This window comes from Carettochelys insculpta, chromosome 6, assembly GCF_033958435.1.
Source record: "Carettochelys insculpta isolate YL-2023 chromosome 6, ASM3395843v1, whole genome shotgun sequence".
Lineage (NCBI taxonomy): Eukaryota > Metazoa > Chordata > Testudines > Carettochelyidae > Carettochelys > Carettochelys insculpta.
The window spans coordinates 88,235,396-88,253,108 of record NC_134142.1 but is presented as its reverse complement, the minus strand read 5'-3'; the positions used below and the strand labels follow the sequence as shown (position 1 = coordinate 88,253,108).

Genomic DNA, 17,713 nt, shown 5'->3' with positions numbered 1-17,713 from the left:
TCCAACTTAGAGGCTTCTGACACCAAAGACCAAGGTGCCTGCATAAGAACTGTCTGGAATGGTGCCATTGCCATAGTTGCCAATGGATCCAGAAGTGTAGGTGGGTGTGCCATCATGGACGGTTTGCCCCTTGACAGAGGACAAACTGACACCTGCCTTGGGGGTGTAGTTCCTCGGCAGCAAGAAGGGCGTCACGATCTGCAGGAAGCTCTGCACAGCCCAGACTGCCTCCAGCATTGATGGAAGCTGCAGGGAGCCAGAACTGGACTTCCAAACCGGCAGAGATGCTCTACCCTCTGTGCTCTGCCCATGGCACGTCTCTTCCAACACTGCCTGGGAGTTCTCCCAGCACTTGCACGCTGCAGAATAATGGCCCCCGTCATGCCTTTTCTTTTTGTGAGGCACCGAGGACTGAGACTTGTGCCTCCGAGAAGGTTGAGGTGCTGGCCCTTCACCAGGGTTCTGGGCTCCCTTCTTCATCAATGCAGTGACCAAGCCTGGTGCCAGTGCACTCTGCACAGAGGAAGATCTGCTCAGTCCGGTGGACGGGGATTTTTCAGGCTGGGGAGCTGCCTCCATCAAGATTTTGAAGCACTAAGCCCTGTCCTTTAAGGTCCTGGGATGAAGGTCTTACAGATAAGACAGCGGTCCCATTGGTGACTTTTGCTCAGGTACTTCAAGCAGGTCAAATGCGGATCGGTTTCTGGCATGTGCTTCCCACTGTCAACGCAGACTTTGACGTTTCGCAACCTTGGAATGCCCCGGCACCGAGGCCTTGAGGAGAGGGGGCAACCTCCTTTCTTGGGGCCTAACAAACTACTCTAATAACAATGGCACTATTGATAGTTTACACAGTTTTAATAGTTAACACTTAATTAGAACTATTTACAGATAAGATCTAAGTGCTATCAGCTAACTAGGAAGATTGCTCACATGAGCGAAGGGGAGTTCCAGCAACCGACACCATAGCAAGAAGTAACCGAGCAGGTGGTGGACCGGGTGGTGCCTATAATGCATATATATTGGCGCTACTCCAGGGGGCACTGCACTGACGCGACGGCTACTGTCTGGGGAAAAAATTTCTGGCAACTGAATATGTGTATGTGCGCACACACCTACATTGGAATACACACGAACTTGAAGAAGCAGAATTATCTGCAGTTTGATGCTGTTAGTAGGCCTTGTAGCCATAGCATTGTGTTATCACATTATAAATGCAGTACCCAACACAATATTAAATGATCAGTGTGGATTCTGGAATAATTCAATGAGTATATTTGAAAGAACATTAATCTTTTTTCAATCTTGCTCATCTCCACTTCCAGCCTCCTGCTCTTCTAGCCCTGAAATTCTAAGCTTGCTCCTTTGTTCAGAGCTGCTTTATGCTGTATCTGGGGATGGGAGAGAATTTAGCAGCTGCTACTCACCATTGCTACATAGACATTAGCCAGTGTAAAATGATTAACCACAAAGTGTGGGGCTATTTCCACTGCCATGGTAGCGACGATGATGGCATCATTCCAAAGTTTTGCATTGTGGAAGATGTTCGCTAGGCTTATTAGTGGCACATCCTGACAAGAGAAAAGCAAGAGGTATTAAAGGAGTGGGCAGTACCAACTGCATCCCCCTGACCCTGAATCAGGGAGTGGGCAGCAAATGCTACTGGCAGATGGGCTCTACCATCTATTCCCTCCCACTGGGTTATTGCTTGCAGACGGATGGATCACTCCCATTTTCCTCCTCATGGGTTTAGACTTGAGCAGTACAAATCCAGACTTCTGTAATTTTTACATGTAAGTACACACAAAATTTACGTTAAAGGAACATTCATTGTGGTTGTTAACTACGCATTCAAAAGTTAAAAATAGCCAATTTTCTGGTTGCTTGTGCACTCCTAATTCGTACGTCTTAACCATATGTATGATATAATCTTTAACTACATGACCTCATACTATTTCCCCCCACAGAACTTCTGAGGATAAATCAGTACTGTGTATCATAGAATTCTAGGGCTGGAAGGGACCTCAGGAGGTCATCTACTCCAGCCCCCTGCATAAAGTAGGATCAACTCCAGCTAAATCATGCCAACGAGGACTATGTCAAGCTGGGACTGAAAAACCTCGAGGGATGGAGATTCCACCACCTCTCTCAGTAACGCTTTCCCATGCTTCACCACCCTCCTGGTGAAACAGTTTTTCCTAATATCCAACCTACACCTCTCTCTCTAATTTCAGACCATTGCTCCTTGTTCTGCCATATGCCACCACTGAGAAAAGTCTCTCTCCATCCTCTTTAGAGCCCCCTTTCAGGAAGTTGAAGGCTGAAATCAAATTGCCCCTCAGTCTTCTCTTCTACAAATTAAGCAAAATCTCTCAGCCTCTCCTCGTAGGTCATGTGCTCCAGCCCCTTAATTGTTTTCGTTGCCCTCTATTGAACCGGCTCCAATGTGTCCACCTCCTTTCTATACTGGGGGCCCAGAACTGCACACAATACTCCAGATTAAGCCTCACCAGAGCCGAGTTAGAGGGGAATAATAACTTCTCTAGACTTGCTGAAAATGCTTCTCCTAATGTACCCCCAATATACCATTGGCCTTCTTGGCTACAAGCGCACACTGTTGACTCTCATTCATCCTCTCATCTACTGTAATCCCCAGGTCCCTTTCTGCTGCACTGCTACTTAGCCAGCTGGTCCCCATCCTGTAACAGTGCCTGGGATTCTTCCATTCCAAGTGCAGGACTTTTCCTTGTTTAACTTTATCAAATTTTCTTTTGGTCCAATCCTCCAATTTGTGTAGGTCACTCTGGACCCTATCCCTACCCTCCAATGTATCTACCTGAAGAAGACTGTAGGACCCCACCTAGTATGTTGTAGAAGGTGAGTGATGAGGAGACGAGATTTTTGGGAAGAGAAAAGATGGTCTTATTCATAACGCATCTGAATGACACCCTGGGGAACTGCCTTTGGCACACAGTTCCTATGTAATGTTGGGAAAGTTGCATAAACTCAATTTTCATAGGTGGTCACTAATTTTTAGACTATTATCTGGGCATCTGAGTGGGGGCTTATTTGCAGAATAGATGAATGGTCTGAGTTGCAAATTAAATCAATGGTGTGCTCTGACCACATAAATTGCTATATAATGGTAAGTATTCTAGAAAATCAGGTCCTAGACATCTAATATTGGGCACCCAAAACTAATGGACATTGACATTTAGTCTCCTGCATCTCCACTCCCCATTGCTAAAATGGAGCTGGTACCACTGCATCTCAGAGGGTGCTGTGAAGATAAAGTTCATTAATGACTGTGAAGCACTCAGATACTTTAGTGAGGAGTGCCATAAAAAAAAACCTACAAGGCAATTCTGGAATCAGAAAAAGGTTTGAATAATATGCTGTAAATAAGGCATGGAGATATACATGCAGACAGAACAAAATATTGAATAAGCTGTTCATTCAGTGCCAAGCCTCAGAGTTTTCAAGCCGGATTTCAACAGACCAAGCCCACATGTTTTCTGTGGACAACTGCACCTTCAAATAGGAAGTTAAGTCCTGAGACTGGAAAATATTCTGGTGTTGAGCAATGACATGAAATTGCTGGAGATAGGTCTGCAGCGCAGACCTGTGTTCTTTCCAAGCTGGTGTGCGCTAACATCGTTCAGTCAACGTTACTCCAATCCCTCTTCCAAAACACAATGCTAATGGACCAATTCTGAAGAGTCTTAAACAGTTAAATAAAAAGAAAGTAGTGGGGAGATAAATAAGAGTTGATGATACTCAACCTGCACGATCTTCAGTTCCCGTTTTCCTTTAAGAGATGCATGGCAAAGACAGACAATTACAGAAGCTGAACAGATGTGGTGGAACTCAAATAAATCCTGTGCTGTCAGGGACAGCGCACTTGGGACAGGGAGCTGGACACAAACTAAACTATCTCCCGAGTTCCGATCCAATGCTTGAATGACAAAATCCTTCTTTTTATTTCCTTTTCGGTTCTATCCCCAGCTGTCATGGACTTGGTGTATAGCGCTGGGTAAGTCCCTTTCCCACTCTATGCCTCAATTTCCATAGCTGTAAAGAGTGGCTAATGACTTTAAACAACCTCCTCAATGGAGACAGAACTTCTTGTAGATGGCAAGTGCTATAGAAGCATTAAGCACTAGTGTCTTGCTAGAACATATCAACTAATTCCTATGTGGCAGAAACAACAAATTCCTACTTTAGCATGCCTACAAAAATTCAACAACTAAGGCAACTCCATATGATCAAGGGATTCGTGTACGTATTAATAGCCTGCCTGTCATTTATTAACAACCACATCAGCCTTGAAGGGCATTCACCTGCCTTTGCAGGCTCAGAGAGACTTATAACCATCTTCTGCAGGTGGATAAAAATACAGCTCATATGAAAGAGGTGAACAACAACCTTTAGGATCTTCACTAGGACTGGCCAATATTCTAGGTCAGTGCCTTGGTATTTGACATTTACACTGACTTGAGTTGATGACAGCCAACTGATGAGAACTCATTAGTTGGCTACATATGAGCCACAACAGGGGAAGAGCTGCTAGCATTTCATCTTAGCACAGAACAGTGTTGTACGTACCTTCATGTGATATGGGGCATAATGCAAGGCCTGTCGCAGACAGTCTATTGCTTTCTTCCCTTGACCTTTCACCCTCCAGTAGAGAGCTGCCATGCTGGAGAGCACCCAGGAAGTTTGATTCTGGAAAAAACAATTCAGCAGGGAGGAAAAAAATTACATAAAGCTGTACAAAACTGTCTCTGAATCCCACCTCCTCTCTCTATACTCCCACAGATCCATAACCAATATCCTTCATTTAAAGATTAAACAATGTACCTTTACAAAAGTCAGCAAACATGTTTGTTACCTAATAATGAGACATACAAAACAGCTAAGTTATTTAGGATGCAAAATCAAAAGCCTGAAAATTTATGGCTGCTTCTGCAAAAAGCGGTTCCTCACCATTGTAACTGTTGTTCTTTGAGATGTTTTGCTTATATATATTTGAGTTCAGTGCACACAAGTGCACATCTGTCAGAAAGCTTTCCCTAGCAATTACCAGGTGCTCAGCCGGAGAGCCACCTGGAGTGGCACCTATGCGAATCCTATATATGACTCAACTGACCTGGCACCCCTCAGTTTCTTCTTGCCTTCCACTCTCACAGAGGGCAAGAGGGTGAGTTTTGAATAGATATAAGCAACCCATCTTGAAGAACAACTGTTACAACGGTGAGTAACCGTTTTCTCTTCAAGTGCTTGCTCATATCTGTTTGAGTTAGGTGATTCCCAAGCTAAAGTCAGGAGGAAAGATCAGAGTCAATGTGTGGCTGAGCAGTCCCGAAGGCTTCATCTCATTTGGATTGCTGCACAACAGCAAAGTGAGACGTGCTGCTGTATAGTCCTCTGTGCATACTTTCACAACAGATTTCCTGGAGAGGCACATACATTAGAAAGGCAGATGAGGAGGTCTCAGCTCGCATAAAGTGCACCGTAACAGGCCATGGGGAAGCTTTTGCGAGGTCATAACACGCCCAGATACAGGACATGATCTGGGAAGAGATACTGTCTAATGAAACAGAGAGTCCCTGCATATGCTTAGCAATGACATGAAGAGCTGTGTGGTCTTATGGAAGAGCTTGGTCTGGTCAACATTGAAGGCAAGCCCCCGTTTCACATTGAATGCAGCTATTGCTTCTGCTAGGAGCTATGAGGTTTAGAATAGAAAACAGGCAGGAAGGTGTCCTAACATGGAATCTGGACCACCTTCAGCAGGAAAGCCAGGTGACAACAGAGCTGGATCTCATCCTTATGAAACAGCATGTACAGGGGTGCTGACATGAGGGCTCAGAGCGTGGACACCCTTCTGGCAGAGGTGATAGGCACCAGGAAGTCCACTTTCCAGGAGAGGTAGAGGAGAGAACAAGTGGCAAGAGGTTCAAAGTGTGTGGAGGGTAGAGGTGCCCATAAGCATCCAGAGTACTGGGTTAAGGTCCCAAGCTGGGACTGGTCAGCAAACTGGTGGGTGAAGTTGGTCCATGTCCTTGAGGAAATGCCCTACCATAAGGTGCACAAAAACAGGAATACGCAAGGCCTTGCTGCTTCATGGAAACAAGGTAGTCTAGCATCTGCGGGACAGAGGTAGAGTGAAGCAGGAGAGGCTGAACAGGAAGACCAAGGAGGGGCAATTCCCGGAGGAGCGTGGCCAATGTCCAGGTTAGTGTATGTGGTCTTGTGGGATTGACAAGGTGAGCAAGAGCAGCAAGGAGAGTGGGACCGGTGCAGTGGCAAAGGGTGCTAAGAACAGTGGTGTCATACAGCAGAGTGGTACCACGACAAGACAGGAAGAGAAGTTGTCTTGTGCTAGGACAGGGAGCAGTGCTGGGTGTGACAGCGGTGCCCAGATCAGTGCCAAGAACTACTGAGGCACCAAGAGTAGGACTGTTGCTGGGCTGGTGCCAGGAACTGTATTGAGTGCAAGAGCTGTGCAGAGAGCAGGAATGCTAAGGAGGTAAAGCCTTTCATGCTGCAGAGGGCAGACGCTGAGAGCCCAACCCACCAGACGGGAGTGGGGAATGGGATGGAGTCCCAGAGTAGGAATGAAGTTGAGGCCCATCCTGAGCTGCTGCAGGACAAGGCAGAGATGAATGAATTCCGGAGCCTGAAGACAAGCATTGAGGGGATAGCAATGGGACTAACGAGGCCTGGTGCCAAACATTGGTGTGGGAAACAGTGTGCCAAAGAGCCAGATTCGCATGCACCCGCAGCAGAAGCCCTGGATCATGAACAGGCTGGCATCAAGCAGGACAGAGAAAGAGGATGTATCAGGCTGAGACTCAGAGTGGGCCTGAGACTGCTGGTAATAGCACTTGGACAGAAGCGCAGGCTTACCCCTGGACATTTGCCAAGGGTAAGGGGCCTCAGTACATGCAGGGGAGCTCACCATTTCTATGAGTCCCCACGCCACCTGGTATGTATTTGGTGTTGATGAAGGACAAACTGGCACCGGACCACCTCTGGGTGAGTCAAAGGGGATAGGGCTTGGTGCATGTGACACAAGGGCATCAGCATCTTGGGCTCCAGGAGCATCCGGTACCCTTTGTGCTGATGAAGCTGCTATTGATGGGTTGGTGCTGCCAAACTGGGCATCTTAAAGGCATGCACCAGAGAGTGAAAATGGTGGCACACTGTTTCGGGCAAGTCATGCCCCTTTTCAGTGCTGAGGTGCACAGCCTTGCTGGGGCAGTTTAAGTGCCAACTCCATGACGCGTTGCTGGAGCCAAAAGTTGCTCTCCTTATGAGCATGAGGCTTGAAATCCCTGCAAATATGGCACTTACCTGTTTGATGAACTTCACCCAAACAACGAAGACAGGAGTTGTGAGAGTTGCTTGTTAGCATGGACTTTAAGTAGTCACAGCATTGTTTAAAGTCTTGGGACTTTTTGATTCCCTTAATCCCTGGAGGGAAAACAGTAGGAGAAAGAGAAAGACCTTCTCTACCTAATGACTACCTAACATTAACTGAGCCAGAAACAATGGCTATGCAAACACAGCTATTTGTAAGTTATTTGCACAGAAAGTTAGGGAACTCTGGCATAGCAACAAGTACTCAGCCACATAATAGGAACAGCCCCATGGGCAGTAAGAAAGCAACTGCGGGCTGTCGGCTTAGCTTGGTCATATATAGGCTTCACATAGGCGCCACTTGCAGAGCCGACCCAGCTGGCTAGTGATTGGGAAATCTTTCCGACCGTCTTGCTCATGCACACCCCCGCAACTCAAATAGATATGAGCAAGAACTCAAAGAACTACTACAGGACACTAGACTTACCACCTCCACCTCTGAGATGTATTCTGACACTGACCATGGAAGAGGCCATCCCTGATGGTGCCAGCAACTGCTACTGGGGAGAGTGATTATAGGTAGACATGGCTGCAGGCTTCCCCTGGGGCTGCAGCATGGGAGGCATCAGGAGTCTGGTGCTAGAGCTTGTGGTGGAGGAATGAGGGGTCCTGGGAGTGGTGCCACAGAATTGGGTCCCAGGGCCTGAAAGGTTGCTTGGGATGCCGAACTAGATGCCCTTGAGGGCCTCACTATTGTCAGGATGGTAGCCAGAGGAGGGGCGCGGGCCAGCACCAGAACCGGTGTCACAGGAGCTGAAGATGGCAGAGCCTGCAATGGAGCTGGTGCTGCTATCTCAATGGAGGTCACGTGCAGCTTTGAATGTGTCTGACATGGAGGGAAGGTCAAAATCCTCCTCCACGACCACTGGTGCCATCAAATCTATCACCACCAGACTTGACAGACTCACCACCAGTCAATGGTGCAGCGGCTGAACATATCAGCCTGAGAATGCCAGGTGCAGCGCGGGCTGCCTCTGTGGCCTTTCTAGGCCTCCTGGAGAAGGAATGGCCTCCTTCTCTCTTCCTTTTTTTGACTCAGCACTGTGTTGAAGGTTCCTGCACTGAAGCTGGCATGTTGTTCCCCAACAAAGTTGCAGTCACATGTGGTTGAGGCCTAAATGCAGATTCCATAAAAGAGAAGTTTAAGCTGCCAAGTCCAGGGGTCAGTGACTAAAAATAGCAAGAGCCATTTTTTCCAGTTTGGTAAAAAACTCAGTAATCAAAAGCCGCAATTTGAATACAAGACAGTCCTTAATAAATAACGTCAAACTATACTTCTATAACCTTTTCAGAGCAGAGCGCACAAAATGATTTGTAATGTAATATGTGATGTTCACAAGCTTTGTACATATTCTATTTCTTCACACTTTACATCTGTGTTTGTACCACTGTCTTCCCAACTTTCACTCCTCAAACTTCTCTCTCTCTCTCTCTCTGGAGGATGCTAAAGGGAATTATCCAGTGTTTTGAGATCGCATATAGTTTACCTGTTCGTTGGAAAAAAAAACAACACTCCTGATTATTTGTTTGTTTGTTTATTTATTTATTTATTTTTTTAACTTTGCAATTATACCATCAGGAGCCACAAAAGTCCTTACAGAGCTGCATGCAACTCGGAAGCCAAAAAGGTTGCTGACCCCTGAGTTAGTACCTCTCTCACTATGTCCTGGAATTAACTCCCTGCAGATACAAAACTTATCTTACAGTAGTCTTCTTCAAAAACTATTAAAGCAACCACCTTTGGGCATGTGCTTTTCACACTCCAAACACTGCTTGAACCTCTGAGGCTGCTGCATGTCCTGGCAGGGCGAACAATGGGAGAGGAACCTCCTCACCTAACTACTACTAACAATCTAATAACTCTAATATTTACTACAAAGAATTTGTGAAGAGTTAATGTCTCTAAAGCTAAGGACTAGCACCTGTGAACACAAGTTAGAAGCTTCAATGGCCATGACTGGTGGAAAAAACTGAGTCGGGGGGTGGGGGAGGGCAACAGGGGTATGTATGTGATGTCAGGGAAACGTCACCACAGGGGACTCCACGGCTGACCGGAAGGGTACTGTTAGGGAAAAGTCTTTGGATTACTGTGTACATACTAGATTGCACAGGAGAAATCACTCGAAGACTAAAGTATCACAACCACTGCTGCTCAGTACATGCATGAGGTCATGAGTGGGATGCCGAAGAACTTTATACATTATTTTATTGAAAAGATATGCACAGAGATCGAATGGATCCACCTCATGTCATATAAGCACAGAATGTGTGTCAAAAACATTTTACAAGCAATTGCAGGGAACGATCATCTAGTATCACTATGGTCCTAGACTAAGTTTCTAGTCAGACAGTCCTAAAGGTGGCCTGTCAGGTAAGTAGAGGACATTAAGACCCTGCTGCAATTTTATTTGTTTCTCACACACATACCTTTTCCAAAACTTTGGCTATTCGTGTTCCAACTTGTTCCAATGACTGCGGTGAATACTGATCTTTGCCAAGATTCTGTAATACCTAGGGAGAAGGAAAACACAGGTGTTTACAAGGTGGAAACTGACAAGACGAAATCAAGGAAACACAGGTAAGTAAACGGCTTCTAAAATTTGATTCTGTCTCCCAGAAAAGAGCTAATCTCTTCCCTAAGAGGCACTCCATGTTGCCTGCATATCTGGGGACTTTTGTGTACACTAAAAGCGTGATAGCTACCAGTGAAAGTAGGCCCCTGAAGTACAATGCCAAAATGTGGAAAAATAGACAAGAGACGGATTCAGTATTTCATGAATCTGCGCAACATATATGGCAAGCTTTCTTTAAATAATTTTGTTGCTGGAAAAAGATGCCAGACTGACTGCTCCAGTCACTGTTTATCCACAGAATAGGTACAGCCTTGGTGGCAGCAGCTAGACAAATTTCCTCTCCAATGTGTCCTAGAGGGACCACTTCTAGGTGGAGGAGACAGCTCAGTTTCCAGGCATCATTTGATTCTCATCTATTTAATTTAGAAAAACAACAAGAGAATTAATAATATGGCCTCTGATCTACTTAGAAATGAAGTGAGATCACGCAGGCTGCTCAATACATATTAGACAGTCAGAAGTTTGCTCATGTGTTACTTCCCTTGAACAGTGAATTAGAGAGGTTTGTTAGCCTAACCCTCTCAATCATCCTATTCTTTACATAAATCTAACTCTTTTGATCCTTATCCTTAGACAGTTCCAAACAGCTGTGTGGAAACAGAAGCGTACCTCTTTCAATTGATTCTCTCCAGTGTAATGCAAGCTTGCCCGACTGGAGACCCCTTGCAGATGATCCAAGGTATGCATACTGGCAGGAAGATTGGGGTTGCAAAGAGGCTCCATGGCTGGTTCTTGCAGCTGTGTGGCAAAATCAATGTGCTCTGTAATGCTGGAGAGGAAGGAAAACAAGTTCTAAGTCATGTACAGAACCTCCTGGTCAGGAGGAGAGGAAGGAGCCAATTTTCAAAAGCAGCTTCTCTAGTTGGTAAGTTTTGTTTGGATGCTGGCAGAGCCTCATGGCCAAAACAGGAGGAATTTGACCTTTACTCTGTAGACAAAATTCTAAAACATCAGCCTTCTTTGCTAACCTACTGCAGCTGATTGTCTTTCTTATTAGACTGCGTAATTTATTCAACCGCAGCAAGGGAGGTTTAGGTTGGACATTAGGCAAAACTTCTTAACTGTCACGGTGTTTAAATATTCGAATAAATTACCTAGGGAGGCTGTGGAATCTCCATCAATTGAGATATTTAAAAGCAGGTTGGATAGACATCTATCAGGGATGGTCTAAATGGTACTTGGTCCTGCTGTTAGGGCAGGAGACTGGGTGCAATGACCTCTTGAGGTCCCTTCCAGTTTTATGATAATGGAATGGTAGAGAAACAAGATGAGTGAGATTATGTCTATTATTGACCTCCTCTTCTGTTGGTGAGCCAGACAAGTTTTTGAGCTCATGAAGAGCTCTTCTTCAGCAGTGGCTGTTAAGCTCAAGTGAATTTCCTTACAGCAGCAGAGCTAACTTAAGTTACCAAGGATGGAGGCAGATAGATAGTTTTTCCATTAGCCTATCAGACCTGTATGATTATACACATCATGCAACCCATCCACCCAAGACTGGTTCAGTGCTTGCCATAGTTACTGCAGGCTTCCAAATCCAAGACAGCTCATGGTTCTACGGTTGCTTAACCAATAAGTTTATATTCTCTTCTGAGCAGGTTGCAAGTATGAAGGGGACTTACCATATTACTCTATAGATTAGAAAGCGATGAGAAAAGAGGAAGGGAAACAGTCTATTTATTTTGACTTAAATAATACATCTTCACAAAAGCAGAACATAAACAAACATTAACCATTTAGTGAACCAAGAAAAAAAAACATGCAAACCCACAGCCCTTCCCCAAAGCCCTAGCAAAGAGATGAACTTTGCAGCAAACCCTGAACGTCAACAGGTTGAGACCAAGATTAAATTTCAGAGCTGAAGGTCCTGCTGGAGACTGACCTGAAGACAGCCTGTTCTCTCTTATGTCATTGGGCTCTTACTCAGCATCTCCACTGACAACACCTACAACACTATCACTCACACCCAGCACTCTCTGAGGCCCTAATCACCATCTGGAAACTGCTGGCAGCCCAAATATAACTGGTTGCAGAATTCTGCATGATAAAGGATTTAAGGAAGAGCCCATGTGTAATGCTACTGAGCTGACAAAGGGAGGGATAACAGTAACATGGTTTGTATTTGAGAGAAGAGGTCTTTGCCAACCACAGACAGAAAATAGCCACCCCGTTCATTGCTACTATGACATTATCTAAGATAACGGAGGATCCAACACCACCCTAAACTGTTATTGTGGGTGGCCAATTGGGTCAGACACCCTCAAATGAATGATCAAAGTCGCTGTCACAGTCCCCAGCCCTGCTGTTGATTCCATCTTAGAAACTCACCTCCCTACAATAGAGGTGATATCAAAATTGGCTGAAGTCATAACAGAATTGCCATCTGCATTAGCAGGCCATTAAGATCTTTGGCAAATGTACATAAGAAGGCCTTGCAGTAAACCCTACCCTGATTGCTTAATTCAGGTCCCATGCATGATACTCACTCAATATTTTTAGCAGAAACAGCTAGCCATGTGCTGGCTACAGCAGTGAATTCCACCCTGCGAAGTTTCAAGCACTCATCAGGACTCGGCCATCCCAAGCTGCGATAGTCACGCCTTTTCCCTAGAAAGAAGCAGTAATACAAGAAATACTTTAAGAACAAACCAAACCAAAACCAAACCCTCCAAAACAAGCTACAAAGATTAATTTTCAAAGATGTATAATGCATCAAATTTACACTGCTCGTTACACATGGAGAAGCATGGGAAGTATTCCCCACCCCAAAGAGTTAAGTCCCAATCCCGCAATTGAATCCCTGTGAGAAGAGTCCCATATCTGCGTGGAACCCAGAGGTGTCTCTATGGTGGTCTGATTGCAGGATCAGAGCCTAAACAGGATATGACAGTGGCAATGTGTATGTTTAAAAGCCTTTTTATTTAATAGCTTTCCACGTCTGTAGTTTAAGGAAAATTCTCTGGATTACACACACAGAAAAAGCAAAACGTTAACTGCATTTCTGTACTTAAGAGTTGCTTTAGGTAAATTTTGAAGCAGAAAATACTGCTAAGGTGGGTCTGAGCTTTCCTTGTCAGTTCAGCATTTACTTCCAGAGCCAATGCACATACTTTTTGATTATTACAGTCTCTGTTCTTGTTTCAGGGTGAGACGTAATAATGTCAGTATTTTTCAGGGAATGACTGTGATTGAGCATGATAGATAATTTTCACAGAGCCTTACTTGTGGAGCTAAGAGCAATTTACAAACTATTAAGACATTAAACCTTGGATCATCTTATTTGGCTGGTAAATATTCTTTCCATTTTACAAGTGGGTAAACAGAAAGATAACTGCCACTGCTCTTTTGTATAACTATGGACAAAAGCAAGGACTAAGGCAAATGGGACAAAGCCCCATAAGTCTTTCCACTAACTTCAGTGTAATGTGGATCAGACCCTAAGATTTCACATTTCCTGTTTTAATCACCAGTCAATACTATCATGTGGAATTTTCAAAGGAAGGGAAAAAATATTTAGGCCAATAAATAGCTCAGCAAGTGGATAACTATGTTGGCCTTTTATGGGTCTAATGATAAACATCAATACTACTACATAGTGAAAAAAGCAAGCAAACAGCTAAACAGGCTGCCTAGGAACTATTTCTACTTTATTTTTTTCTCTCTATTTGGATCCAAATTTCACCATCTACCCTCCCATAAAAACACGTTCACTCTATTTTGGCAAAATTAAAATAAATCTATTATACCATCTCTGGAAAAACACACTGTGAATAGAGATCCTTTAAAGGAAGTTGCTCTCAATGTGTCACTGGGAAAGCGTGATACTTTCTTCAGCATGTCAGTACTATGGAACGTGTTTCACTCTTAAGTCCTCAGAAGTTCATACGATCACTCTAAGCTTCCCTGCTGGTGGTGATCTTCTAACTGAGGAATGACAACAGAGAAGAAGGGTGGTCTACTGGTTAGGGAACTAGACTGGGACCTGGGATATCTGAGCTTGTTTCCCTGTTTTTAGTAGAGACTTCCAGTGTGACCTTGCTCATGTCACTTTGTCCCTCTGTGGTTCAGTTCTCCATCTATATAATGGGGAGAGCTCAAAGGAGTACCGAGAAGATAAATACATTAAAGAACAAGAGATGCTCAGAAACTATAGCAACACAGGACATCTGAATACTTAAGACCAAGACAGCTAGATAATATTTCTGAGCTCAGCAATAGGGGAGGGTATAAGGACACAGGTACAATCCAACTTCCAACCTGCATAGCATCAAGTAATCTTTTACTTGTTTTTTCTACTGTTTAAGTATTAAACAAATCCAAGTAATCTACCTGCTAAAATGGGAGCATACTAAAAGATGCACATTAGAACCTTCAAACTGCAAAATGACCTCCTATGTCACAAGATCAAATCCATTGCCATTGGACAAAGTCAGAAAGTTTCTGTGAACCAATACCTCATTGCATATATGGAGATACTCATCTCACAGCGCTGGAAGGGACCCTGGGAGGTCACTGAGTCCAGTCCCCCACCCTCTTGGCAGGACCAAGCACCATCCCTGACAGATTTTTTTTTAATCTATTTGCTCCAGACCCCTAAATGGCCTCCTTCAGGATTGAACTCACAACCCTGGGTTTACAAGGCCAATGCTCAAACCACTGAGCTATCCCTCCCTTTGCGTGATGTGGTCCACAAATGCCAGTTTTACAGAGAACCATACACTGACCTGGGAGCAATGGGCCCAGCATCAAGTGCAACCGCTTTGATGTCCAACTCCAAGAGATCAGATACTAGTTTTGTATTTCTGCAGAATTTTAGGTATCTGCATCTACAAAAATGATCTGCAGATATAAGATATCAGCACATTTGCAGGATTCTACACACAAATTTTGTATCCACATCCATAAACATGAGTAGTGGATTTGCAGCTGGGTGAACTGGAAGTGGCCTATTAAGTCTAAGATTGAGTGAAACTCACACTCTCAACCTTCAAGACTGTAGCTGAGCACCTCACACACCCAGCCAATTCCACCTTTTAATGGTCACATACTAAAATTTTTTGGAATAAGCGACCTTTGCTTAAAAAAACCAAACAAACACATCAATGTGTCTAGCATTAACTCTACAACATCACTCAAATACAATGCTATCTAGGACTCCAGGTCTGCTGAAATCCTCATCCATACCTTCTTTTGACTTGATTATGTGGATTCTCTCCTTCATGACAACCCTGAGCTGCGGGCTCTTCAATTTCCAGTTTGTACAGAATGCCACTGATGCCTCCTGGGGTGGTGTACACCTTCACACTTGGGTCAAGCCTATCTTACAGACCTTGGTTCTATTCTCCTCATGCATTTCCTCTCTGCTCCCTTGCACAGATTTTTGGCTCTCTCTTCACCGTACTTTATCTCAGTTGGTGTAAGTCTTCTGCAACTTCTGCCATATCAGGCCATCACCAAAGAAAACATAGTACGAATAAAAACTCAACACCGCTTTGCGACTGGGCCCGCATTTGATTTTTGTCTCTCAGTAATAATTCCTGGTGGCAGGGATTGTTCATTTATCTGACAGTGTCTGCGGCCGTGATATCTGCACATACAAAAATGCTATGCACCTCAATGGCACCCAGTAAATATTACTACTCACTTCTCTGCCTCATTATTTCTTTGTCTTCATTGAAATATTTTCCTAAAACATCTTTCCTCCCATACTACTACTCCTATCAATACCTCTCCTTCTATTTTTCATTTTACCCCGAAAGTGTTTTGGGAAACAGTAGAAGTGAAAGATGCTACGCATAACACAGTTAGACCGTACTACAGGTTGAACCTCTCTAATTCAGAACAGTGTCATCTGGCAACATCCGTAATCTTGCATTGTTTTAGTTAGCTGGATGACTACTTATCATGGGTGTGGCCAACCTGTCCGTAGTCCCAGAAAGTTGTTTACAGCCACTCTCGGCGTTTGTTATTTAGCTGTAACTTATACCTAAATGTCTTCTAAAAGGTAGAGTAAGCAGTGGAAGTGTTGGTTACATGCTAAACAATACTGATCTCTTGTGGTCCAGCAAATTCTCTCATCTGGCACTAGCCAGGTCCAAGGGTGCCGGAAGAGGGAGGTTCAACCTGTGTTTAGAAATAGGCGCTCCTAGGAGAATGTTTATGGAATACAATTCTAAATGTGCCACTTACTTGAACAGACTGAAATATACTTCTATAAACTTTCACTATTATCCATTTGATGTATTAATACAATAGAATGTGTGGCATTGAAGGACTTGCCTTCTCTGAAAATAGTAATTTACCTGGTGGTCCAGGGGACGGTATCTTTGGGCCACTGATCTCCAGCGCCATCTGGTAAAGATTTTCATCTTCTACATTAACCCCATCTTCTCCATTTCTCCCAGGTGGCTCCTGAAGATCCAAGCTTTCTGCTTTTGGTTTCTTCAGTCGTTTGACCTGGAATGTGATCTACAAAAGAACAACACTGTTGTGGTACCTGTGACAAATTATACTATACTTTACACATGAAGTACATACATAAAAACCCAAAGATACACAGAGGTTGTGTTCTTGCACACACCCACGTCAGTCAAATTTCGTGTAACTAGGGGGAGCCAGGAAACTGACCAGCGTAGCAGCACTGGTCAGTTTTCTGTCTCCTGTTAGTGGAGGGCAGCCAAGAGCCTGGCGCTGGGCTGCCCACTGCTCACAGGAGAGGGAAAACTGATCAGCGCTGTTGCACTGGTCAGTTTCCCCACTCTTGTTAGGGGCAGCAGCTTAACTCTAGTCACCCCTGACAGGAGCTGGGAAACTGCTCCTGTCAGGGGCACCAAGAGTCAGGCTGCTGCCCCTAACAGGAGCCCTTTCCCCACTCTCATCAGTGGCAGCAGCTGAGAGTCAGTCTCCTGGTTGCCTGTCACTCACAGGAGCTGAGAAACAGAGCACTGCAGCAGTCCTGGTCAGTTTCCCTGCTCCTCTCAGTGGTGGGGACCTGGTGCCTGGCTCTGGGCTGCCTGCCAGGAAACTGACCAAAGCCTGCTCCCGGTCACTCAGAGTTGCAGTAAACCAAGATACGTGCACTCAAGTTGTACATATCTCAGGGTTCTACTGTACACAGCTGTATCCTCTAACGTAAGAGAGGCTGTCCATTTAATAGCGACAGAATTGGATCACTTTCCTTAGTGTTCTGGTCCTAACACCACCAAAATGGACAACAGGCATCTTCACATTAAGTATAACTTTTACTGACTATTGGACCCTCTCTTTAAAACTAATTTGCCATTTAGAATAAAAGTCCAAGGCCAGTTAAAGCAGAATAGTATTTTGTTTTTTAGCTTTTTCAATGCATGCAAGACTTTTTTAAAAAATAAATTGTTTATTAACATATATCATGTTATTGTCCCAGTATAGGTGAGACATGTGGATGAAAACCTTTTATTGGACTAACTTCTGTTGGTGAAAGAGACAAGCTTTTAGATGTCACAGAGCTCTTTTTGAAGTCACAAAAATACCTAAAGAAGAGTTTTGTGGCACACAAAATGTATTGCCCTTCATCATAGAAGTTGTTCCAACAAAAGATATTACAGGGGGCAGCCAAAATGTGGCTCAAAAGCTGCATATGGCTCTTTTGCCCATTAAAGTGTGACTCACAGAGTCCT

The 17,713-nt window shown here is 44.4% G+C and overlaps 1 protein-coding gene across 3 annotated transcripts in view; it reads right to left on the bottom strand.

Moving 5' to 3' along the window:
* The window catches only part of TTC17 (tetratricopeptide repeat domain 17), a 92,595-nt gene that overhangs the window by 14,481 nt on the left and 60,401 nt on the right, over positions 1–17,713 (bottom strand). For all 3 annotated transcript variants that reach the window (XM_074997513.1, XM_074997514.1, XM_074997515.1), the window contains 6 exons: positions 16,358–16,523; positions 12,542–12,662; positions 10,668–10,827; positions 9,853–9,936; positions 4,606–4,725; positions 1,428–1,571 (listed from right to left, as the gene is read on the bottom strand). In XM_074997513.1, the coding sequence (XP_074853614.1) occupies positions 1,428–1,571; positions 4,606–4,725; positions 9,853–9,936; positions 10,668–10,827; positions 12,542–12,662; positions 16,358–16,523 (795 nt within the window). The remainder of the gene's footprint in view (positions 1–1,427; positions 1,572–4,605; positions 4,726–9,852; positions 9,937–10,667; positions 10,828–12,541; positions 12,663–16,357; positions 16,524–17,713) is intronic.